The sequence below is a fragment of the Convolutriloba macropyga genome, chromosome 1 (genome assembly GCF_964194025.1).
Source record: "Convolutriloba macropyga chromosome 1, txConMacr16.3, whole genome shotgun sequence".
Lineage (NCBI taxonomy): Eukaryota > Metazoa > Xenacoelomorpha > Acoela > Convolutidae > Convolutriloba > Convolutriloba macropyga.
In genome coordinates, this window is record NC_134468.1 from 88,176,295 (window position 1) to 88,202,509 (window position 26,215).

The window sequence follows — 26,215 nt, forward strand, 5'->3', positions numbered from 1 at the left end:
TCCAAACTGAAGCGCGAATAGTTGAGTTGTGGTTTGGTGCTCTTGCCAAGAAGGCTCTCTGTTGGTGCTCTTGCTACAATCAATGTCATTGATGAAATAAATGAAAACCTCTTGTTTACAGATATTTTTCTATGTTTTTAGTGTTGTATAATGTGTTTTGTGTCCTACGAGAAGTCACTTATTAAACGGAAATGGTACTACAAGGTTTTTCCTTCATTTTTTCCGCCTTCATAGTCTTCTCGGTATCTATAATTGTTTTTTTTCTGTCATGCGATAAATAATTTATTAATTGCTCTCAAACGAAGTTCGTAGAATTATATTAGTCCTGTGGTCTTTTTTCGCTTGACCGATTTCTCTTCTGACCCGTTCGACTTTTCGTCCTCAAAAACGGGATAACAGGTAGCGCTTGGAGGGCATTAAGCTTTCTTAGAGCCCTAAGCCTTACTATGCTTTAAGAATTCGATTCATCAAAACTGCTTCGAGGAAACAATTTTATGGTGTGAAGGGCGGTTCCTAATCTTCTTAAAAAATTTACGCCCTCAGTCACCCGTCACCCCCCCCCCCCCCGAACACTCCCATAGTACACTCTCCTCCACTTGTGGATTCGAACCTCCTCTCATCTAACCTTCGCAACCTTACCCCCATCGCTTGACACCCGCCCACCAAACCCCCCCCCCCCCCTCCAAAAAAACCCCGTCGACCCCCCCTCCCCCAACGCTAGCATCCTTATGCCCCAGCTGACTACTACCGAAGCCAACCGCTCGCCGTTCGTTTGAGAACAATTCGCCCGACGTTAGTCGGTTAAGTTTGATTAAAAAGTAAATGCATCACCAACTCTTTTTTGTGCCACTGTATTAAAGTCGTAACTTGGGAACAATTTTTGGAAAGTTTTATCAGATTTTCCCTTTCAGACTTTTTCCTGTTTTTGTTTTATTTTGAACTGTTTAAATGAAATCAACGTCGTTTTTTTAGGTTGGTGTGTAGTGAGTTGGTGCTTATTTCAAGTGTTAACTTCGAGTAGTATCTGGAGTCTTCAAGATGTTTTTTGTCGTAATGCTTCTTGTAACCATCAATGCTTCTTGCGACCATTTGACTTTCTTTGCCTCCTTACCGATCATCAATTGAATTTGCGTGTGGCAGATTTCGCTACTCTCTGTTGCTTGAGTTTTTTGGTCATATGTTCGTTAAGTTTTTTTTTTACTAAACATGATTGAGAAATTATTTTTCTCACTTGATGAATTTCAAATTTTCCAAGAAGACATTCTTTAATTTGGGTTTACGAGAGTGCATCTAAAACTGAGCCGAACTATTGCAGGTCTATTCTTTGAAACTTCTTCCTTCAGTTGTCAGCATGAATTTGAAAAATGGCCTGTCATTTTTTTAATGAAGGCCAGGGAGATATATTTGAGCGTTCAGTTAAAAGCATATTTTCGGATTTACCTTAACAATACTCTCTGTACTGGTTAACACGTTCCACCCAAACAATTGAGCCTTTCAATTGACGAGAATATTTTCTGAAAGTCTGTCAACTTCATGGGCAACTATGAGTGCTAGAAAAGCATTGTTTTTTTCGATATATTGATTTTTAACCGATCAATCTTGTTAACGCTCACGTTATTTTTTATCATTGACAGATTTCCTAATATAATAATAAAACTAAAATTTGCTTAAGTCTTCGCTGTTTTTTTAAAGACTGCAAGCTTTCATCGATTCGAATCAGTAATTGGGTTGTCTGATGGCATTGTTGAGAGCAGTCGCCGGATTTAATAATTCTCTAATTGGTCGAAACAATCAAGTTTGAAGACATCTATCAGACCTCGAAGACTAACTAGGTATCAAAAAACTGGAAGCAAAGAATCATTTTCTTGAGTTTCAGGTGTGAATGAAACCTTTAGTACTTGCATATTCGTTTTTGGCAACACAGAATTGATGATTTACAGGAATATTAAGACCTCATTAATAGCCGCACAGTGATAGCTGGGGCTATTATTCGCCATCTCTTGGCTCTTTTACATTAGAAAGAATTTGATTTGTATTGGGGCGCTGTCTTTTTTGTAAGATCTGTTCACACTATTTCACGATTTTTGAAGTCAAATTGGAGTAGTGATTTTGGTCACGCCGAAACAGGAACTGGAGCGAAAAAGCAAGTGGTTTCGCGGCGTGAAGTTTTTTTCAAAAGTTTGCTTTCTCGCTGAAGGTTTTTTTGTGACCATGCGGCAATTTCACTTCGATTTTTACTGTTTTTTCAATTTTTTGGATCGGAGTTTTCTTCTAAATGGTTTTCCCAATCCTTTCATAGTTCATTCTAGGCCTAGATTTTTTTTGTTTGAACAAAATTTTCATTTCTCGCTAGTGGTTTGCACATGAGGCATTTTGGCAGTTATTTTGTTATTCTTTTTTTTTGATCTGATTTTTTTAGAAATGGTTTTGCCAATTCGACCATAGTCACCTCTAGGTCTAGTTTGTTGAATTGTACGTCAGGACTGGTCCGGCTATGTTTTTTGTTTCGTTTTCAAGATTTTTGTTACGACCATATGACGTCACAACCACTACAACTCTGCCTTTTCATTCGTTCATGCAATTTCAACAGAAGTGTGTGCTTGACGTCATTTCTTGCTCTTAGTAGAGCGAATTTTCCGTTCATTCGCATTTTTAAGTTTTTGGTCACACTTGACTTACCTCACTCTCAAAAATGACTTCCTCACTTTGAAATTGAATTTTATTTACTTTAATTCAAGGAGATAAGTTCAAGTCACTGTGTGTCACTCTAAATGAAGGGTATTTGAGAGCAGCTAATAGAGGCAGCAATAACTTATACATATTTTGAATCAAAATATAACATATCAGCCTTCAATCAAAAAACTAATTTTTTGGTCTGTTTTTTTTTGGTTTTTGAGACTGCAGATCTACCAAGCTATTGTGGCTCTTTTCTGGCAATCTGACAGCTGTGTTAGTAAATTTCGTTTATTTTTTCAAATTTTTCAAGTTTATTAAACTTCTTTTTGTCTCTTATGTCCAGCCTGGTCTGAGGTCTGACATGTTAGACAGCGTAGTTATGTTAGGATATCTTTTCTGTCTTTGATAACAAAGATACTTTTCAAGGCATAAGTACCATAAGTTTTTTATTTTCCTCTTCAAGTGGAGAGTGAAACTTCTTTGAGCGTGCAGCTGGGTTGCAGCTGGGATTTAACAATTACATTAACATCGAGATGAATTTTTGATGACATTAGCAGCGTGAATCGTTTACAAATATCTTTGATTTTTCTTGTACATTTGGGTATTTTATTAAATTTTGCTTTTTTTAGTTTGAAAATTTTTGATTTTTCAAGTATTTTGTAGGATTTTAGCTTCAAAAACGTTTAGCAACTTTTTAGTAATTTGGCCAATTTCTTCAAATGTTTGTCTCTTACATGTCGGGCCAGGTTTCATTCATCTTGGAACACAGTTGCTGGAAAAATTTAATAAATAATAATAAAACTAAGGTATCAAAGCAAAGAAAAATGACTTGCTATTTTCAAGATTTTTGAAATATTTCTGGATTTTGTTTAAGGGTGTCGTTCAAACTGGAATTTTGGGTTGATCATTAAGAGCCAATTTGGGTAGATAAACAAAGTGTTTAGAGCAAATTGCTGAAGAGCAGAGAGAATAAAGACTGGTTTTCTGTTCTTGTCGTTTTTAAGAGTGAGCGAGGAAAGTAGGTGTAAAATTTTCTAAGCGAGGAATTTTTTTTGATCACGTGCGGAATTTCGAAAGCAGATTTTTAGATAACTCCAATTTTTTCAGTCAAAAATGTTTCTCTCAATTATCTGAACTGGTAATAGGGCGCTTGCGATTATTTTTGACCAACTAAAACAAATTTTGCTCTTTTGGTGCTCACTTCATCTATATTGACCTTTTCTATTTTTGAGCTTTTTTTAAAGTATTTTTGTGTTCATTTTTTATGATTTGGTGAATTGACGGTTTAGCTTAATAATTATAGCAGTTTTGTTTGACTTTCATTTTGACTGGTCTTAAATTAGTTGTTTTTGTTGATGGGATGTGAGTTATTTTGACCAAATTTTTTTTCCTATTTCTTGCTTTTCATTTGTTTTTCTTGATAAATTCTTCAGTAAGAGCTATGCTTTTGGCCTTGCTACTAGGCGACACTGGAATGCCAGATGTAGCACTTTTCACTAAATTGAATTCTTTAAATTTCTAATTTCAGGTTTTTCTGCCTTTTCTATTTGTTTAATAGTTCTTTGAGGAGCATTGAGTGGGCGATTAATCCGACAGAAGTTGTTTTTAAGTTTTTTGCTCAATTGATGGTTTGGTAGACACTTGAAAGCCAGACAATGCAATTTTCAATAAATTGCAATTAACAAATTTTGTTTTCGGGTTGTTCTCTGCAAATTGTAATTTTTAGCATTTCTCTGCCAAGTTTTCGGTGGGCTGATCTAGAAAGAGATGAGTTGAACTTTCCCTTCAAACAACAGTTAAGAAGTTACTCTTTGTTGAAAATATGTTTTAGTTTTGTAGATTTTTTGATGATTTTGTCCATCTTTCCCCTTCCTCGGTTTTTCTGTATTAATCTATTTAGTTAGATTATCTCTCAATTGTTATCATTTTGTTGCAAGTGACCTGCAAGGAGACCTGGTTTTTATAGAGTAACATCTTGGGTGTATTTCATCAGATGCTTTGTCAGTTACTTTTTTCATGTCAGTTTCAAATTGTTTAGTACGATGATGAAGGAGGTAGATTTGATCTGGAAGGATGGTCATTTTTCTACTTCGAGTCGTTTCCAGAACTTTTTTTATTTCGTCGTCATGATTTTTGTTACGACCATATGACGTCACAGCCACTTTTTGTTCATTCGTTCATGCAATTTCAACTGAATTGCATGTGTGACGTCATTTTCCGCTCTTAGTGGAGCGAGTTTTTTGTTCATGTGCGTGATTAAATTTTTGGTCACACTTGACGTACCTCACTCTCAAAAATGACTTCCTCACTTTGAAATTGACTTTTATTTACTTTAATTCAAAGAGATAAGGTCAAATGGGTGTGTGTCACTCTAAATGAAGGTTATTTGAGATCAGCTAATAGAGGCAGCAATAACTTATACAGTTTTTTTCATCAAAATATAACAGATCAGCCTTCAATCAAAAGACGATTTTTTTTGTCTGTCTTTTCTACTGTTTTTTTAGACGGCCGATCTACGAATCTATTGCGGCTATTTTCGGGCAATCTGCCAGCTATGTTTACTTTTTGGTCACGTTTATCGTTTTCAGCCATTTTTTTTCACGTTTGAATCGTGACTTACCTCACTCACTTTTTCGACTGAAAGGATTTTTAATTTCGACTGAATGGATATTTAATAATCCAAGTCACTGTTCCTTTTTTCATGTTATTTTTCCTATAAGTTTCAAATTGTTTTGTACAATGATGTTGGAGGTGGATTTGATTAGAAAAGGTGGTCATTTTTCTACTTTGAGTCGCTTCCACAATTTTTCTGGCTGTTTTTTGTTTTACTTTTTGATCACATTTATCGTTTTACACAAGTCATTATTTTCACGCTTGAATCGTGACTTACCTCACTTACTGTTTCGACTGGATGGATTTTTAATTTTTCGACTGAATGGATATTTAATAATCCATCCTCTCACTGTTTCGACTGAATGGATTTTTAACCTTACTCACTGTTTCGAATGAATGGATTTTTAATTTTTTGAAGTTCTTTAGAGTGATTGCTAGCTGACATAAGTATTAAGCTGAATATTTTTCACTTCAGAAGTGGGCGATTGATCCAACAGAAGTTTGAGCATTTAGCTTAATAATTGTAGCAATTTTGTTTGACTTTCATTTTGACTGGTCTTAAATTAGTTGTTTTTGTTGATAGGATGTGAGTTATTTTGACAAATTTTTTTCCTATTTCTTGCTTTTCATTTGTTTTTCTTGATAAATTCTTCAGTAAAAGCTATGCTTTTGGCCTTGCTACTAGGCGACACTGGAATGCCAGATGTAGCACTTTTCACTAAATTGAATTCTTTAAATTTCTAATTTCAGGTTTTTTTTGCTTTTTCTAGTTGTTTAATAGTTCTTTGAGGAGCATTGAGTGGGCGATTGATCCAACAGAAGTTGTTTTTAAGTTTTTTGCTTAATTGATGGTTTGGTAGACACTTGAAAGCCAGACAATGCAATTTTCAATAAATTGCAATTAACAAATTTTGTTTTCGGGTTGTTCTCTGCAAATTGTAATTTTTAGCATTTCTCTGCCAAGTATTCGGTGGGCTGATCTAGAAAGAGATGAGTTGAACTTTCCCTTCAAACAACAGTTAAGAAGTTGCTCTTTGTTGAAAATATGTTTTTGTTTTGTAGATTTTTTGTTGATTTTGTCCATCTTTCCGCTTCCTCGGTTTTTCTGTATTAATCTATTTAGTTAGATTATCTCTCAATTGTTATCATTTTGTTGCAAGTGACCTGCAAGGAGACCTGGTTTTTATAGAGTAACATCTTGGGTGTATTTCATCAGATGCTTTGTCAGTTACTTTTTTCATGTCAGTTTCAAATTGTTTAGTACAATGATGAAGGAGGTAGATTTGATCTGGAAGGATGGTCATTTTTCTACTTCGAGTCGTTTCCAGAACTTTTTTTATTTCGTCGTCATGATTTTTGTTACGACCATATGACGTCACAGCCACTTTTTGTTCATTCGTTCATGCAATTTCAACTGAATTGCATGAGTGACGTCATTTTTTGCTCTTAGTGGAGCGAGTTTTTTTTGTTCATTTGCGTGATTAATTTTTTGGTCACTCTTGACTTACCTCACTCTCAAAAATGACTTCCTCACTTTGAAATTGACTTTTATTTACTTTAATTCAAAGAGATAAGGTCAAATGGGTGTGTGTCACTCTAAATGAAGGTTATTTGAGATCAGCTAATAGAGGCATCAATAACTTATACAGATTTTCAATCAAAATATATCAGATCAGCCTTCAATGAAAAGACAGATTTTTTTGGTCTGTGTTTTTACTGTTTTTTTTGAGACTGCCGATCTACGAATCTATTGCGGCTATTTTCGGGCAATCTGCCAGCTATGTTTACTTTTTGTTCACGTTTATCGTTTTCAGCCATTTTTTTCACGTTTTAATCGTGACTTACCTCACTCACTTTTTCGACTGAAAGGATTTTTAATTTCGACTGAATGGATATTTAATAATCCATCCTCTCACTGTTTCGACTGAATGGATTTTTAACCTTACTCACTGTTTCGAATGAATGGATTTTTAATTTTTTGAAGTTCTTTAGAGTGATTGCTAGCTGACGTAAGTATTAAGCTGAATATCTTTCACTTCAGAAGTGGGCGATTGATCCAACAGAAGTTTGACTTTATTTTTTTGCTCAAAAGTTGAGCATACACTTAAAAGCCAAACAAGGCACTTCTCACTGAAATGAGTACAACAATTTTTTTCCGGGTTGTTTTTATCTTTATTTTTAGTATTTATTTTTATTTTTTATTCATTTTTTTATTTTTTTTTGTATTTGTCAGCCAAGTATTCGGTGGACTGATCTAGAAAGAGATGAATGAGCTTTCCCTTCAAACAATAGTTAAAATGTTGCTCTTTGTTGAAAATATGTTTTAAGTTTTTCGAGATTTTTGTTGATTTTGTCCATTTTTCCCCTTCCTCGGTTTTTCTGTAATAATTTATTTATTTAGATTATCTCTAAATTGTTAACATTTTGTTGCAAGTGACCGATATTAAAAGTTCTCATCCTGTTTTTTGGAGACTGTTTTTTCATGTTTTTTTTTCATATAAGTTTTAAATTGTTTAGTACAATGATGTAGGAGGTGGATTTGATATGAAAATATTGTCATTTTTCTACTTTGAGTTGTTTCCACATTCCAGGCTGTTTTTTTGTTTTACTTTTTGATCACGTTTATCGTTTTACACAGGTCATTGTTTTCACCCTTGAATCGTGACTTACCTCACTCACTGTTTCGAATGGATAGATTTTTAATTTTTCGACTGAATGGATGTTTAATAATCCATTCTCTCACTGTATCGAATGAATGGATTTTTAACCTCACTAAATGTTTCGAATGAATGTATTTTTTAATTTTCTAAAGTTCTTTAGAGTGATTGCTAGCTGACATAAGTATTAAGCTTAATATCTTTCACTTCAGAAGTGAACGATTGATCTCACAGAAGTTTAAGTTAAATTTATTGCTCACAATTTGAGCATAGACTTAAAAGCCAAACAAGGCACTTCTCACTGAAATGAGTACAACAATTTTTTTCCGGGTTGTTTTTATCTTTATTTTTAGTATTTATTTTTATTTTTTATTTATTTTTTTTTATTTTTATTTTTTTTTGTATTTGTCAGCCAAGTATTCGGTGGACTGATCTAGAAAGAGATGAATGAGCTTTCCCTTCAAACAATAGTTAAAATGTTGCTCTTTGTTGAAAATATGTTTTAAGTTTTTCGAGATTTTTGTTGATTTTGTCCATTTTTCCCCTTCCTCGGTTTTTCTGTAATAATTTATTTATTTAGATTATCTCTAAATTGTTAACATTTTGTTGCAAGTGACCGATATTAAAAGTTCTCATCCTGTTTTTTGGAGACTGTTTTTTCATGTTTTTTTTTCATATAAGTTTTAAATTGTTTAGTACAATGAAGTAGGAGGTGGATTTGATATGAAAATATTGTCATTTTTCTACTTTCCACATTCCAGGCTGTTTTTTTGTTTTACTTTTTGATCACGTTTATCGTTTTACACAGGTCATTGTTTTCACCCTTGAATCGTGACTTACCTCACTCACTGTTTCGACTGGATAGATTTTTAATTTTTGGACTGAATGGATGTTTAATAATCCATTCTCTCACTGTATCGAATGAATGGATTTTTAACCTCACTAAATGTTTCGAATGAATGTATTTTTTAATTTTCTAAAGTTCTTTAGAGTGATTGCTAGCTGACATAAGTATTAAGCTTAATATCTTTCACTTCAGAAGTGAACGATTGATCTCACAGAAGTTTAAGTTAAATTTATTGCTCAATAGCTGAGCAGACCCTTGAAAGCCAGACAAGGCACTTTTCACTGAATTGAGTTCATTTTTTTCGGGTTGTTAGTTCTTTGCTAATTTTATTTTTTTAGAATTTGTCGGCCAAGTAATCGGTGGACGGATCTAAGAGGAGATGAGCTTAACTTTTGTTTCAAACAATTGTTAAAAAGTTGCTTTTCGTTTAAAATATGTTAAATTTTATTATAATTTTTTTTGAGTTTGTCCTTTGTCTTTCACCTTCCTCGGTTTTTCTGTGTATTCTCATCATTCCACCGATATTACAAGTTCTCTTGCTCTTTTGTTCAGATCAATTTTATGGAGTAACATCTTGGGTATATTTCATCAGCTGCTTTTTCAGTTTTTGTCCGTTACTTTTTTATGTTGTTTTTCCTGTTAGTTTCAAATTATTTAGTACGAGGATGTAGGAGGTGAATTTGATCTAGAAAGGGCGGTCATTTTTCTACTTTTGAGTCTTTTCTGCAATTTTTCGGCTATGTTTTTAAAAAATTCGCTTTTCCTTTTGATCGTTTTACGTAAGTCATTATTTCTGCGCTTGACTCGTGACTTACCTCTCTCAGTTTCAACTGAATTGATTTTTAATTTTTATTACGATGCTGTCAATTGCAAAAGATTAAAATAAAAAGTAACTGTATAAACGGATAAAGTGCGGTCATAGATCACTAGGCTATCAAAGTTCTTTAGAGTGATTGGTAGCTGACATAAGTATTAAGCTTAATAGCTATCACTTTAGATGCTGAATTGAGTATAGTTTTTGAATCCAATTGAAACTTCACGCAAAATCTCTATTCTTTTCTTTTTCTGTTTCAATCCCGATATGCATTAAGCTCGTCAACGGTTGGTATTTGCCGGCTATATTGTTATTATTATTGGCTGTGAAGTCACGAACTTCAAGAATTTTGAGCGAATGATTAGTATTTATTGCTAAGTTTTTGGCACCATTTGTTATTTTGCCATGTCTCAACAGTGCATTTCGCGGCAATTTTTTTTTGCTTTGACGTCTTGAGTTAATGAAAATATGTCTTATCAATTTTTGTGTGTTTTAGCAATAGTGGGCTGGCTGTGAAACAGAAGTTTATGATTCGATCTCACAGTGGATTGGAAGACTTATTTGTGGTGTCTGATGGCTTCCAAGCTTTAATATTCCAGTTCAGCCTACTGGACAAATCTCTATCTCTCAGTACAGCAATCTTTGATTCTCTCAACATCGAAACAAACGAATGGCTTGATAAGCTAGAAAAAGCCTTAGTCGCCAAGAGTCCGAGAAAAGGTCTAAAGACTAAGAAAGCGCCGGGCGTTGCTCAGAGTCCTGTCATACCCGAAAGTAGCATGAAAATAATGAGAAGCGTTTCTGTTGGAAATAACAACGGGTCGTTTCCTGATCTCATCACTGCCTACGAGAATTATCTGGGAAATATTGGTAGCAATGATACAATATTATCGCGTAAAAATGCCTCCACTTTATCACTCAATCGAGTCAACAGTGTTCAAAGCGTTCAAGAAGAGGACTCGCAATTTTTGGGACTTTTAAACACTGCTTTGAGGCAGTTAGCTCAAATGTACGGATATTTACATTTCAAAACAGGAGACTTTTCAGTTCACGACAACCACAAAATTCTCACATGCGTTTCTAAGCTGAGAGGTATTGTGTTGCGCGCAGTTAGCCTGAATAACTTCTTAGGAAATCACTTTGAAAACAAAAAAGAATTAGCGTTGCACTTTATGGCATCTCGGCTGTTAGCAAACATTCTTTTCGTGTCTTTGTATTCACAACACGCATCACAAGTTGTGCCTTACAGTCTAATGTCAGGAATAATAGCTGAAGTTTCTCGTATTTACGAAGGGAAAGATTTCTTTGTCGGTAGTCGATGGCAGATGTCTTTGTTCAACCTTGCCCTAATTCAGCAGGCGGAGAGGACGCATGGGACAGCTTTGAGACAGTTGAAAGATTACGTAGCAGTTAGTCCAGGGTGAGTTTGTCTGCGGACGAAAATGATACGTTTAATTGCTCTTAAACTAAGTTTGTAGCAATTTTAATAGTCATGTGCTCTAACTTCGCTCATTCCCTCATGCTAGCATCCCGAAGATCGAGCTAGCTACTAGTGAGTCCAACCGCTCGCCTGTCGGTTGAGAGCAATTCGTCCGACGTTAGTCGGGTATTTTGTTTTTTTTCTCCCTTCAAACGATTTGCTATGTAACAAGGAGGCTTGGTAATGTCGGATCGTGTAATGTTCGGGCCCCTCTCAAAAGCAAACTTTGCTTGATTCTCAGGCGAATAGAGTGCAAAAAAGTATTTTGAAGCAAAGTATTAATTACCGGCTATTATTTAGGCGCTTTCCTTTTTGAATTGTATTTGGGCGCTGTCTTTTTTAATAGCCGCGAAGGTTTTTATTCTCATGCGGCATTTTCGCTTCAATATTTACCAATCTTTCGATTTTTTTTTGGATTGAATTGTTTATTTTTCTAAATGGTTTTCCCAATCAAGTCTTAGTACTTTCTAGGTTGAGTTTTGAATTGAAAATTATTTGATTGGTAGGCCAGGACTTGTCCTGCTATGTTTTTTAATTTTAGTATTGAGCGTTATATTTTTCAGTTTAGAAGCTGAATTAAGTATAGTTTTGGAATTTAACTGAAACTAAACGCCGAATTAGAAGAGTTTTTGAAACTTGGGTAATTTCTATCGCTTCTGTTTTCTTTTTTGTTTCAATCCCGATGTGCATCAAGCGCGTCAGCGGTGGCTTATTTTCGGGCAATCTGCCGGCTATGTTTTTTAATAGTACCAGCATTTTCTCACCGGCTATTATAACGGCCGTATTTTTCACAAATAGTTTGAATTGTGTTTGGGAGCTGTCTTTTTACGAATCAAAGAGGAGTGATTTGAGAGTTGAACAAACTCATTGAGAGTTGATTGGAGTTGACTGGAGAGAAAGAGAGAGAGGTGGGGAAAAAAGAGTTGTTTTGTTCTATTCGTACGGCTATTTTCGCGAGCTTAAAAGAATTTTTTAAGCGAGCAAAATTTTCTGTTCAGGTTCGGCTGTTTAAAGCTGTTTTCTCATTTTTTGGTTAACAGGTTTTATTACGATTTTGTATTAATTTTAGGCTGGTCTTGATATGAGCTTGAATGTTTCTGGTAAATGATATGAGTGCAATGCTAATTTTGTGATTTTTCGGCTATCTTGCTGGTTTTTAGACTAATCTAGACAATTTTTGGCCTATAGTTTTGTTTTTCTTCCTTAGTGGGATTTCAAATGACGCTTATTGCTAAGAGTTTTTAGATACCTAGTGATTATAGTTTCGTTGTTATAAGGCATTTTTGTTGAGAATTTTGGCAAGCAATCTCGAAATTTCAAACTTCTTAATCTTTTGCAGTTATACGTTTTTTTTTCTTAATCTGAGACAAGTTTGCTAGCCTATTATGACTGGCTTATTTTTTAAATATTGAAAAATGATTTTTTCATTAATTGTTAAATAGTTGTTAAATTCTCAGGAGTATTAGTGATTTGAAATTTTTATCTAAGAAAATATTGCAATTTAGGACGTTTCCTGAGATTAACACATGGGAAAGCTACTTAGGCCTGGACCTATTAAACTGCGAGCTCCTTTCATTGAACTAATTTTAAAAAATACTTATATGACGGATATAAGTTGACACCAAATTTAATTTACAATTTTTGAAATTGTTTTCTGAAAAATCTGGTTATGACCACTAGAATTTTTTGAATTTTGAATGAAAACAGCAAACAAATGATCCCTCAGAAAATTTGAAATATTTTTCTGCAGTTTTACGTTGAACAAAATTTTAAATTGGCTAATACGAGAATAGGTATCACTTATGCGTCTTGAATGATTTTCATTGTTTTATTAATAGCCGCGAAGCGATAGCGGCTATTATTGGGGACATCGTGGTTTTTTTTAATTCGTCGTCTCCATCGATGATTCTTACGACCTGAATTCTTGGAATTGACTTCTTGGAATTGAATTCAGTGACTTCTATTCTTTTGCAACTAAAATTTGTGTGCGAGACGTCATTTCTGCTTTTAGGTCAATTGCGTGACTTACCTCACTCGAAAAAATGACTTCTGAACTCACTTATGAAACTTTAAATCTTATGATCATTTTAATTAAAAATCATTAGCGTGCATAATTAAAGGCCCTAATTCTTGAATATTAGTCTCGAGTTTTTGATTTTGAATATCAATTTTGAAAAAGCTCTCCTTATAGACCGTATCTGTCATAAAATTGACAGTCCGAATCTAACCTAAAAAGTCTAGTGGTCTATTAAAGGACTCCTGGTCGATCTGTCTATCTTATTTCTTTAGTTGTTTTATTTCATGGAAGGTCACAAGCGTCTATCGCGACTATTTTCGGCAATTTGCCGGCTATGTTATTTAAAAAGTCTAATTGATGAATCTTCTCCATGAATTTAATCAATCTGAGCCTTGTTTTCGTGTGATTCACTAGATGTTCTTCATAACTATTGTTTTGTTTCCTGATTTTGCCAATGAAGAACGTAGATCAATACGTTGATAATGAACGGTTTTGAAAAGTTTACTAATTTTTGTGTTTATTATAAAACGGGTTGAATTTTTTATGTAATCAAAGAGAAAGATAAGAGAAATTTTGGCACATAATCTTTCTTGTTGGAAAGGAAATATTCTATCTTTTAATATGACATTTTTCTAATTTAGTTCATTGTGTCGGGAACCTGCAGTTTTGTTAAAACCCTATTGTCTCAGCTAAATGCCTCAAGGGTTTTCACTTAAATTTATTTTTCGTTGGAAGTTAAAGAAATTAAATTAGCTCTATGTAAAACTAGTATTTTATATAAAACCTACATTTTTAACAGCTGCCGTCAGCCTTTCAGTGACTATTTTTAGGCGCTCTTTATTTTAATTCGCTTTACCTTTTGATCACCTTTTTCGTTTTACTTAATTCACGATTTTCACGTTTGACTTCTGACTTGCCTCACTCGCTGTCTAAACTGAATGGATTTTAATTCTTTCACTCATTGAATTACGTAATTTAGTGAATACGTCAAAGTCAAAGGAGCAAATCAAAAGAAACGGGATAAACCGATAAAGCCTGGTCATTAAGTCATAGTGCATTAGGTTATCAAAGTTCATTAAAGCGGTTGCTAGCTAACATTAGTATTAGGATTATTAGCCTTCAATTTAGAAGCTGAGTTAAGTGTAATTCATTGAATCTAACCTAATATGCAGAATTTCTACTTGGATACTTGGAAAAATGACTGACTATCTCCTATTTTTTTTCTTTTTCTGTTTCAATCCCAATGTGTGTCAAGCGGGTCAACGGTGGCTATTTTCGGGCAATCTGTCGACTATGTTTCAGAACGTCATCTCAACAAATTGAATTGGAATTCCTTTGTGGAAATATTCTACTATTCAAGTGCTTTTGACTTATACCACTGATCTTTTTTCATGATTAATGACGGACCAAAAAGTCTGGATAGCCTTGAGTTTCGTCGCGCATCGTGAGGTCGGAACGAGCACAATATGTGCAGTTTTTTCAAACAATGTTGAACTCTTCTTTCAGTTTCATTATTAAAGCCGCCGTCGGCCTCTCGAAGGCTATTATTTAGGCGCGCTTTTTTAAAATTCGTTTTTTTTTGTTTTACAATTCGCCACTTTTCACGTTTGACTTCTGGCTAACCTCACTCTGTTTCAACCGAATGATCAAATACGTTCAAGGTCAGAAGGCGAAATCAATAAACCGGGACAACGGGATCAATGAACGGGATAAACCAATAAAGCCCGGGTACTAAGAATTAATGTTTAAAGACTTAATGCATTAAGTTATTAATAGCCGCCTCAGCTTCTCGGCGGCCGCCTATTAAAGCGCTCCTTTTTTTACTTCCAATAAAAAATTTTTTGCTCTACCTTAGTTCACAGCTTGTTCAACATTTTGCGTGAAATCTTTCGACTTCTCTAGGGTAGTTTTACTCTTCTCTGACTCTGCTAAAAGTGTTTTTAGACAGCAGAGCAAAGCAATTCAAAATGAACACATTCAGCATCAAAAAACGATATCAGAATTAAAGACGTGATAAACCCATAAAGCCCAATTTTAGATGCCCGTTATTCAAACTTTGATCTTAGTTACCATCTCTAATGCTTATTGACAATGCTACTATCCCCTGTGTCGTCTCACTACGAAACAGGAGTATGTTCAGCTCCAAAATGGCATCAAAATATTTCGTACTTTAAAATTTTTTGTGTAAAAAAAATAATTTTTTTTCTTTAGTTTTTTCTCAATCTCAATCTTGGTTATGGGAATCAACGGCAGCTATGCGGCAATCTGCAGGGTATGCTTTTTCTTTGTAAATTTTAGTATTTTAATAAATTTGTTTCTTTTACCAGTTTGAGAGTTGACTTTTTTGATTTGTTATAGGTTTTTGGAGGACATTAGTTTGGAGCATTTTCAGCAAATGTAGTAATTCATCTAGTTTTTTCAAAATTTGATCATTTAATGTCGTAAAATTGTTTAAACATATAGAAAAATACAGTATTTAAATGTTTATTAACTTTAAAAACGTTTGGATGTAGTGTGCTGGCCTCAGTGCTGTAGGACTCGAAATTATTTCTCACTACGAAACAGGAGTATGTTCAGCTCCAAAATGACATCAAAATAGTTCGCACTTTAAAATTGATTGTGTACAAAATTGATTGTGATGGTGTCATTTTTTTCATTAAGTTTTTTCGCTTCTTTCAATCCCAATCTGTTATGGGAATCCTCGGCGGCTATTTTCGGCAATCTGCCGGGTATGTATAATATTCTTTCGGCTACTTTTTCTTTTGCTATTTGACGCAAGATTCGCTTTTCTGATTTTTCTCAGTTGCTCTACTAGACGATGATAGCTTAGTCAAAAGCTAGATTTTAATTTAAATTGAATCTGTGAGTTGTTCGTGGAATTCGGCAGGTTGTGTTTCTTTCGCTCAACCTCAATTTTGCGCTTGTAGACATGTTGCTATGTTCACAGTTCCTTAGAGTATGCTGCTAAGCAGTATTGGTATTAAATTTATTGTCTTCCAATATAGAAGCTGAAGTCGCCAATTTCCTATTTAAAGTAATGAAACTGCGGACCAAATTAGGACACTTTTGACACGTAAAGAATACTAGGCTGTCGGTAACTTTTTTCTTGCGTTAAGTTCCTTAGAGTATGCTGCTAACAGGGGTTAGTATTAGGCCTATTCTTAAGATTTAACAGAATTCTCCATATTTTTCTAATCTAATGAAACTGCCGAAGAAATTAGAACACTTTTTAGCACTTAGAAAAAACTTAAGTGTTAAAAAGTGTTCTAATTTTTGTCGTCAATTAGAGTGTCGTCAGTTTTTCTCTTTGTTTTTTCGAGCGTAGTTTCAATCCCAAAGGTGGTCAGTGAGGTAAACGGTGGCTTTTTCCGGCAATCTGTAGGCTATGTTTTGTTGATATTTGCTCTCAGATGATGTTTGTAGCAGTTGTATTAGTTTGCGGTCTTTTTAATGCTATCTTTTTTTTCGTGTGGTGCTATTAATTTTTTGTCCTTAGAAGCAGAAACGGAATAAAGAGACAAAGTTCGGAGGGTATTAAGTCGCTGAGAAGTTCTCCTGAGAGCTTTACTATTGTTTAGATGAACAACGCACTGAAGCTGCTTGAAGAGATAGATTAATGTTGTGAAGGGCAGTTTTTTTCATGGTCGAGACTCCACTCCTCCCAGTTTTCGCTGGTCATATGCGTGCGTGAAATTCGCCCAACGCTAGTCGATTTTTGCTTTGATTTTACTTGCTTTATTCGTCAGAACTATTCTGTACATAATTATTCTTTGTTTTAGCGATGCCGCGAACCTGATAAGTACATATGTATCAGCCTTTCGTGCGCTCAGGAGTGACCAAACGAGCAAAGTAATGCAAGAACAAACGATAGACTACCTTCTCTTCACACAGAAGTCACTCATCAAAAATGGAATTGATGCCAAAGTTCTCCACGACTATGTGGAACCGGATCCGATTGCCCGAAGAATGGTCGAAACTTCGCAGACTTATAAAGAAAGATGTGCACAAGTTGCCAAGGATTATCAAAAACGAAAACTTGATGACTTGAGTTCACCAAATTCGGAAGACAAATTGGCCAACTCCACTTTATCAATGTTGTACTTCTTCTTGGCCAATTACGATATCAAAAATGTGCTGCAGTTGATAGACACGTGCATCAGCTGTTATTTCGCACCTGAAGATACCCTAGCGCCCATAAAGAATGTACCCGATCTTCTCATGACTGATAACCTGGAAAAGTTTCCGGTGAGGTTAAAAGTAGCCTGATCATTTTATTGGTAAGCGAACAACTGAGAAGTTGGGTCTTCCCCATTATACCCCCCGAGCTTAGTGGTCACATAACATATACCCCCTACCAAAGAATAGTGGGGGACTATAATGGGGAAGACCCGAAAAATAGTGAGCAAAGATGACGGCACTATAGTTTCCAGGAAAGAAATGCTTGTCAATTCTATGGAACTTGCTTGGTCAATTCTATATGCCGAGTTTTAAGCTGATTTAAATGAATTGGGTTCTAGTAAACTCAATGAAGTTTCACGGCTGTTTCATAGGACCGGCCTATCTTGTTCAATGTCACAAGTTCTGACAGTAACTTAGAGCTCGATTTTGAAGAGTACTTTTCGCCGAATCAAGTATTCAGAAAAATGATGAACTAGCACAGATTAAACTGCCATTCATTTATCTTCCAAACGTATCAGCTGCTATATTTTCCGTTTTTAGATGTCTTTCGTCAACCTTATCGCAAACGATAACGGGAACCTCCATTTTATACCAGTTCTCTTCTCCATTTCTTCATCCAACATCAACAGCAAACGTGAGAAAAATGACGATGATGAAGTGCATATTGTCAAGAATCGCACAGCTGCTCTTCGAAGTCTAGCGAGATTTCTGGGACGATACTTCTTGGCCAATCAGAAGCTCTTCGTATATCCATCACATTGTGCAATGGAACTGGAAACTCTGGTTGATGAAAGTGAAAAATTGACAAAGTTTAAAGGCCGGAAAGTGTTTTTGACCAGAAGGAGGATTGCAGCAGTTGTGAAGAAGAACAGACAGTCTGGGTTATGGAGTCCTCAATTGGCTCTTTCGCTAATGTTTGTGTGTGGGATGTTCAAAGAAGCTGCCAAGTTCTGTCAATTGATGGGCAACGGGAGACTGGCCACTGCCGTTCTTTGTGCTGCTTACAAGTTGAATGATAATAGGTATCAATAATTAAATTTTTGTACTTTCAAGTACCTTGAATTATGGCTAGAAAAGTCACTTCATCAAAATTAAAATTCGAAATGCGAACACTATCTCTTTAGTAACTTTCGACGGTAGATCAACGTTTCAAAAGTCAAAGTTCAAAATCAAGGATCTTTCCATTATAGCCCCCACCCTCCCCAGCTTAGTGGACCGATAACCTATAGCCCCCCCCCATCATGGTAATTATACCATTATGGGGGCTTTATTTTTATGGGGGCTATAATGGTAAAGACCCAAAATTAAAACCAGCAGATATCAGAATGGTAATGCTCATTTGCATGTCTGCAGTTTGTCGAACGAGGGCTTGTGTTGAAACAGCATGGGACTTAGTCTATTTATTGCTAATGATGATTCGACTGAAGTTGTTTCAGGATATATTTTTCGCAATGGTTAGTGGAGAATTTTTGTTTCAGAGCGTATCAGATGACTGACCCATGTGCAAATATTGTGAAGCTCACCCGACGCCTTCAGACTTCTTTCGACTCAAAAGGTAACTTTTCAGAAGGCTGCTTAGAGCGCCATAATTAACTGCGATTTGAATGGTAATAGTTTATTAATTGCCTGATATCAAAGTTGTGACAAATAGTTGACCAATGCTTGAAGCAGCTACACTCATTTGTGAGTTCTAATTAGAGGCCAATGGCTAACAGGTTTTTAACAGTCAAATAAATGTAGCCAAAAAAATAGTTTTAATGTCAATAAAAAAAATTAATTTGTATAATGAACTCAATTATATTCATTAATTTGAATACACCTATTAAGGCTTCAGCTTCCATTCACCTTAGCTTGACATTCGTAAACAGGCTGCAATCGTGAACGCCCGACTCATCGTTTCAGTGCAATTAGCCGAGCGTACGTTGGTTTCGTTTACACGTTGTATGTTTATTAATAGCCGCCCTCATCTTCTCAGCCGGCTATTATAGCGCTCCTATTTTTTTACAATTCAAAGAATTTGAATTGTATTGGGGCGCTGTCTTTTTTTACGACTCGAAGAGGAGTATTGGTTTTCTTAAGGTTTTTTTTTTTTACCGGAAGTACTATTCGTTCAGACGATGTTTTGACCTAAAAGCGAAAGCGAGTAAAATTGCAGTGTGAACTAATTTTTTCTGAGCGAGAGAAGTTTTTTGATCATGCGCTGCGTTTAGTGAAAGACTTTTTGACATTGAAAAGTAGTTTTTGACTGAATGGCACATATAGATAACCGTTTTTACCCGTTTTTTCGTCTAAGTGGCCTAGTTTTTTTGCTTGTAATTTGGTTTTTTGTAGAAATAATTTTTAATCGATGCTATGTTGAAATGTAAACCCGGGAAATTGTTAGCACAGTATTTTGCATAGCCTGAAATTGAGTTTCAAATGCGAAATTGGCACATATTTCTTGATTTTTCAGTTAATTTTTGGCTTTTTTTCTATTAATTTCTTCATTTTTGGATCTTTTAGCTGTTTTTTGTCAAAAATCAGTTAATATGGCAACTTCACTTTGATAATTCATATACTCAATGCCTCTTTCTACCTCGATGTAATTTTGTTTCATAAAATTGTACATTTGCTAATCCGATTTTCGTAGTTTTTTGCAATTTTTTTTCAGTTTTTTGTTTGTATTTTGCATTTAATTACTAGAAATAGTATTTTGGGGAAGATGAGGGACTTTAATTTCGTTTCAATAAAAATTCAATTATTTTTTGGTATTAAGTTTTTGAAAAAACAGATAAATTTTTTTCATAAATGCAGTCTTAAATATTTTTTGACGACTTTTTTGCAAAATGTTTCAATGTTTCGTATGTCTGAATTCTGCTTTTTCTTGTTTTATTCTGTTCAGCAAGCTGGATTTTTGTCTCGAATGACTCGTTGTCTTTTCTATGTCTCGAATGCTGATCAATGAAATGCACTCGTTTTTCTTGATTTTTTTAAATTTGATTTTTAACTTTCAAAAATCAAGAATTGGTCTTTTTGTTACGGTGTTCCTAACATTGTGTCCATATTCTTCACATTCTCGTTTGTATCATTCTAAATTTGTCCTGGCACCTACTTTTGTTTTCGTTATATTGATTTTTTTGGTTGTTAAAAAATTGAATGAATTCAGCTTTTTCTTAGATCTTGGTTTCTTCGGTTTGCAATTGATTTCATTCAAAATAAGGCAGTACTGGGAGTTTGCTAGAAAGTCTTTTCCAACATTTCGACTTATTACTATTCATTGCAATTTTATTCCGGGCTTGGTATTGTTTTTAGACGATTGTTTGCCTTTGAATATTATTCTGTTGCTTTTGTTTTTCTATGATTAATTCAATTTTTGAATTAGTATGAAATCTTGTTGTCTAGCATATATACAACAAGGAAGAATGATGTATTATTTTTGTCTTAATTGCCGTGATTAGAAATCTAATTGTAGTGGTTCTCTGATTCTTAAGTTTGAGCACTCTTTTTTGAATAATTTTGACTTTCCTGTCTTTTTTGAAAAGTTTTTATCTGCCGTTTGCTTTCGCGATCTTTTTGAGATTAGAATCATTAATTATCTGAGGGCATTTGATGGCCCTGTCAGCTTTGTCAGGCTATTAGTTTTTGACCATCCTAAATATTTCAGACTTTTTTAACGTTAACCAAACGTTTTCAATAATAAAATTTTGCTGCATTTTCTTTCTCTTGGTGACAGTGGTTTAAATTTCACCGATTTTTAGATCAGACCCGCGGAGGTAATGAGTTAATGGTTTAATACAAAAGGTAATGGCTTCAGCTGCAATTACGGTTTTGTTAGTGAAGTTTTGGTGCTTCGAGTCGCTTCCGGAATTCTTCCGGATATGTTTTTTTTTTAAGATCTGTTCACACATTTTCATGATTTTTGAAGTCAAATTGGAGTAGTGATTTTGGTCACGCCGAAACAGGAAGTGGAGCGAAAAAGCGAGTGGTTTTGCGGCGTGAAATTTTTTCGATCTAAATTTAAAGTAGAGTGAGAAAACGGGGTTTGAACAAAAATTCGCTTTCTCGCTAGTGGTTTTTTGTTCACATGCGGCAATTTCACTTTGATTTTTACGGTTTTTTCGATTTTTTGGATCGGATTTTTTTCTAAATGGTTTTCCCAATCTATTCATAGTCCGTTCTTGGTCTAGTTTTCTGTTTAGTCAATGAAAATTCTTTGAATTATACGTCAGGACTTGTCCTGCTATGTTTTTTTGTTTCGTCGTCTGACGCTCTTTTTTCGTTTTACATTTGTTCACACAGCAAAGCTGAAAAAGTCAAATTTTCTGAATGACTTCTTCCTCTCTCTAACGGCATTTGCGCGCGTGACGTCATTTCTCACTCGCTTTAGCAAAAAGGTTTTAATTTATTTGCGTGATTAGATTTTGATCATACGTGACTTACCTCACTCAATAAAATGACTTTTGCACTTTAAAACTTAAGTTTAATTTGAATTTGTTTAAGGTCAAAGGAACTCATATGTGCAGTAAAGGTCCCTAATAAGAGGCTTCTGTGGAATGAATTTTAACAAGCGTTATTAATTTATCGCTGAATGTTTTTTACCTAGTTTTTTGAGCGGCGTCGATTTTTTTCAATTTAGATCTGTATCTGTTTCTATCTCTATTATATGGCACGCAGGTCTATTCTTTCGCAGCTATTCCGGCAATCTGCCGGCTATGTTTTTTCAATTTAACTAATTTGTCTATAGTAAGCTATATGCAAGGCATCCTATATATTAAACGCGTGAGCTCTAAATTTGGACAAAATTTTTGCATGTTTAAGGGGCCTCTCGAAGCGCATATTTAAGAGCCGCATTGAGCAGCATGGAGAGGGATATTTACTCGCCAAGAGGGATATTTACTGTCCTGGGTACTACGTGTTTTTTTTCCTCCCGAACTAATTTTGAAGTTCTTAGTGTTCTTTACCGTGTTTTTCTGCAAAATTTTAGCCGTACAGATTTGCGCTATTCTAGAACACTCTTAGCCCTCAACTAAGTTGTTACGCTTTACTTTTTGATGTTTGCGTAATCTCAGATGCTGTCCATCTGAAATATGTTCATTGGTAAGATAAAAGCGATTGTGAGAAACTGGTTTGTAGTGATTATAGAGCAGTTTGTAAGATGAAAGACTGCTAAATGTTTTTCTGTTACCATTATCCATAAAATTGCTATGAAACAAAGTTTTGTAGTTTTAGTCGTTTTGTCTTATCTTCCTTTTTATAGTAAATATCAGTCGCAACTGAGCAAAATGGTCAACATACAGGTTTTAGGGGTCCCTAACGTTACATGTTTTAAGGGTCCCTAATCATGCAACATAGCGTAATAAATGCGGTTTGAGACGCGCTTTAGCATCCTTTTTAAGCTCCTAATATGCAGATTTTGCGCTGATTAAGCTTGCGGTATAGCAAAAGAAAGCATGTCACAAACGCCATTATCCATAAATTTGCTGTAGAAAGAGCAAAGGACAAGTGCAATTCACATAAATAGCTTAAGTTGTGAGGCCTATAGCTGTTACACGAGGGGGAATGGGTTCGAGCCCGAGTTGGTGCGAAACAGAAACCTTTACTTCTTTTAACCTTCTATTCGTGCAAATGATTTTCTGGTTGTGGTTTTGCGGGCCTGCTAATCTTAGTGAAATTTTGCCGGAGCCCTTGTTAAAGCAAGCTACAATCAACCTAATCCCACCGATTTAAAGGATGTCTCAATATAAATGAGTGCGTACAAGTTTGAGAGTATTCCGGCAGTTGGTTATGCTTTATTAATTGCTCTTGAGCGAAGTTCATAGCAATTATTTTAAACGTGTGTGTCTTTTTTTTGTAAAATTTTTGCTTGACAATTTCGACCCTTTAGAGTGAATTTTACGCCCTTGACTTCTTGCGTTTCGCGTGATCTAAAATTCTCTCTCAATCACAATTCCAAGCAGCTGAACTCAATTGGCGGCAATTTAATACTAAAACTCAAATGAAAAGTGCGCCGAAATTGTTGTCATTTGTCACTTTAAATCTTAGTGGTATGTGTTAACCACTAATGTGGTTATTTCAAGCGCGCTATTGAAGCTCTAAGTCCCATTTAGCCTCCCCCTGGACTAAAGCAGGCTGCAATTGATTAGAGGTCCCACTAAATTGTGTTTAGTCAATGAAAATTTTTTGAATTGTACGTCAGGACTTGTCCTGCTATGTTTTTTTACTTCGTCGAATAAAAAAATGTTTCGCTTTACCTCATTTTGCCACCTTTTCAACATTTTGCGTGAAATCTTTTTGACTTCTCTAGGCTAGTTTCTCTCTTCTCTCATTCTGCTAAAAGTGATTTTGAACATCAGTTGCTCAGCAAAGCATTTCAAAATGAACAGTCAGTATAAAAAATTGAAGTCAGAAATAGAAACGGGATAAACCCATAAAGCCCAATTTTAGATGCCCGCTATTTGAACGTCGGTCCTATAAGTATTAGTTACCTCTCTCTAATGCTTATTGTTATTGATAGTAGCCCCTGTAGCCTCTCTCTAAGAAACAGAAGTATGATCAACTACGAAATGCCATCAAAATAAATCGGACTTAAAAAATGTTTTTGTTCGAAAATCTTTTTTTTTCAATATCTTCTGTTATTTCAATCCCAGTCATGCTTATTGGAATCAACGGCGGCTATTTTCCGGCAATCTGCCGGGTATGTTTTATTCACAAACAATGATCGTATCAATAACTTCGGCGCTGCTAGTCTTTTCAACAGTCTTTTCGGTTCTGCAGGTCAACAATTTTTCATGAGACCGTTTTGATTTTTTTAAAGTCTTTTTAACTGCTCATTACTTCAAAACCCGGAAAAGATTTGAGTGAGAACTGATTAGAACTGCGGGAAAGTGTGAAAGCACTGTTAAACACCTCAACTGTAGTTTAACTTATGGAAAGTTAATCAGTTTTGTTTTTTTTTTCAAACAAAATTTCGGGTTTCTGTTTATTCCACAATGAATTTTATAGCTTATATCAGAGCATCGGAGACTCTTAATGTATGCCGATTATTATGCAATATAAATTTTAATATTAGCCTATGAAAACATCAAACCAATTTGAATATCAGACTAGCATTTTTAGTGAAGTTTTTTTGTTCAGTTTTGTAGTTCACACTTGTCGGTAGTCTCTGGTTAACACTAGCACTTCAAACAACCTCTAGTACTTTTGCTGATTGGTTTCTATAACCTACTTGATACTTTTAAAAAGAATCTAGTTTTATTGAGCTAGTAGAAATTTAAAACTTTTTTATTTGACCTTGCCAGCGTGTGATTGTAGGACGAAGTGAATAATTGTGAGTTGCTCTATTTAGATTTCATGGATGCTTTGAGTGACAGTGACAAAATGTTAAACCTGGAGTGCGAATTAAGCGACTTATTCCAACTGGGGATTGTGTGCGGAGTGGATGTTATGCCTGACATCATCCGAGATCTGCTCTCAAGGGCTATTTCAGGAGCCTCAACTTTTCCTCTTCTAATTTCGAGAGAATTTTCACTGCCAGGGCTTCCTCTGTTTATGTCTCCTGGTATCATTGACAGTGCAGCTAATTGCGAGGAAACAGTAACCAGGGATACAATACAACGTCTCTTCTTCCTCTTTCGCCTGTGTGCCCAGTCGGCTAATTGTCACCAGATCCTAGTGAAGCATTACTTGCTCATGTTGCAGAAGAAGCTCACCAAAACTAATCAGTCTGTGAGTGAAAGTGTGGATCTGTAACAGCATTTTAAGCCCATTTCTGCTCAATATTCAGCCTAACTATCTATTGACAGAAAGGTTCAAGGACCTGTTTTTTTTCGACAATGTCACTGATATGGTCCTGTAAATACTGTGATACAGTTGTACTTTTCAATTGTCGCATTTGGTTACATAATTTAAGCGTTTAATAGCCGCCGTCAGCCTCTTACAGGCTATTATTTAGGCGCTCTTTTTTAATAGCAGAAAATCAAAATATAACATCTCAGCAATTAATAAAAAGTAGTTTCTTTTTGGTCTGTATCTGTTACTATTTTTTTAGACTGCATGCAGATGTATAATGCTATTGTGGCTATTTTCGGGCAATCTTCCAGCTATCTTTTCACTAATCAAGGAATTTAAGTTGTATTGAGTCGCTATCTTTTAACGACTCGAGAGTAATGGAGAAAGGTCTTTTTCATAGCTGTAAGCTGAGAGGAACTGATTTCACGGTAGAGTGAGAAAAAGGTGTTCCAACAAAATTTAATTTCCGGCTAGTATTTTTTATTCACATGCGAAGTTTTGACATGCGATTTTGACTGTTTTTTTGTTTTTGTCAATAAAAATTCTTTGAATTGAGGCAGGGCTTGTCCGACTTTCTTTGTCTGGCGCTCTTTTTCTTTTTACATTTGTTGTGGAAGCGCCTTGGAGATATGAAATTGCTTTTTTTTTCGCTGGAGAGTTTTCGTTCACATGCGTCAATTTCATATTGGTTTTTACTGTTTTAATCGCATTTGTCGTCTTAATATTTTCCCAATCCATTCATAGTCCATTCTGGGTTTAGCTTTTTAATTGCTCTCAAACGAAGTTTGTAGCAATTATATTAGTCCTGTTGGTCTTTTTTTGCGATTTTTCGCTTGACCGATTTTTCGTCTGACGCTTTTGACTTTTCGTCCTCAAAAACGGGATAAACAGGTAGCGCCCAGCGGGCATTAAGTGCTCTTAGAGCCTTTCAGCTGTTTCAGCTCAAACTGTTTTGGAGACTTATACTTATGGTGTGAAGGGCGGTTCTGAGAGGTTGAGAACCCCCCCCCCCCCCCCCCCCCCCCGTTGACCCCCATCCCCACCGCGCTGTTGCCCCCCCAAACCAGTGTTGCCCCCATCAGCCCCCAGTGCACCCTCCCCCCCCCCCCCCGTGGCTAGCTACTGACGAAGCCAACCGCTCGCCGGTCGTTTGAGAGCAATTCGC

General features: G+C 35.3%; 1 protein-coding gene across 4 annotated transcripts in view; it reads left to right on the forward strand.

Moving 5' to 3' along the window:
• Nucleotides 1–26,215, forward strand: part of LOC142344093 (uncharacterized) — a 120,590-nt gene that overhangs the window by 16,853 nt on the left and 77,522 nt on the right. For all 4 annotated transcript variants that reach the window (XM_075395582.1, XM_075395598.1, XM_075395590.1 and 1 more), the window contains exons 7-11: nt 10,104–11,027; nt 16,884–17,349; nt 17,824–18,305; nt 18,762–18,838; nt 24,608–24,987. In XM_075395582.1, coding sequence (XP_075251697.1) covers nt 10,104–11,027; nt 16,884–17,349; nt 17,824–18,305; nt 18,762–18,838; nt 24,608–24,987 — 2,329 coding nt within the window. The remainder of the gene's footprint in view (nt 1–10,103; nt 11,028–16,883; nt 17,350–17,823; nt 18,306–18,761; nt 18,839–24,607; nt 24,988–26,215) is intronic.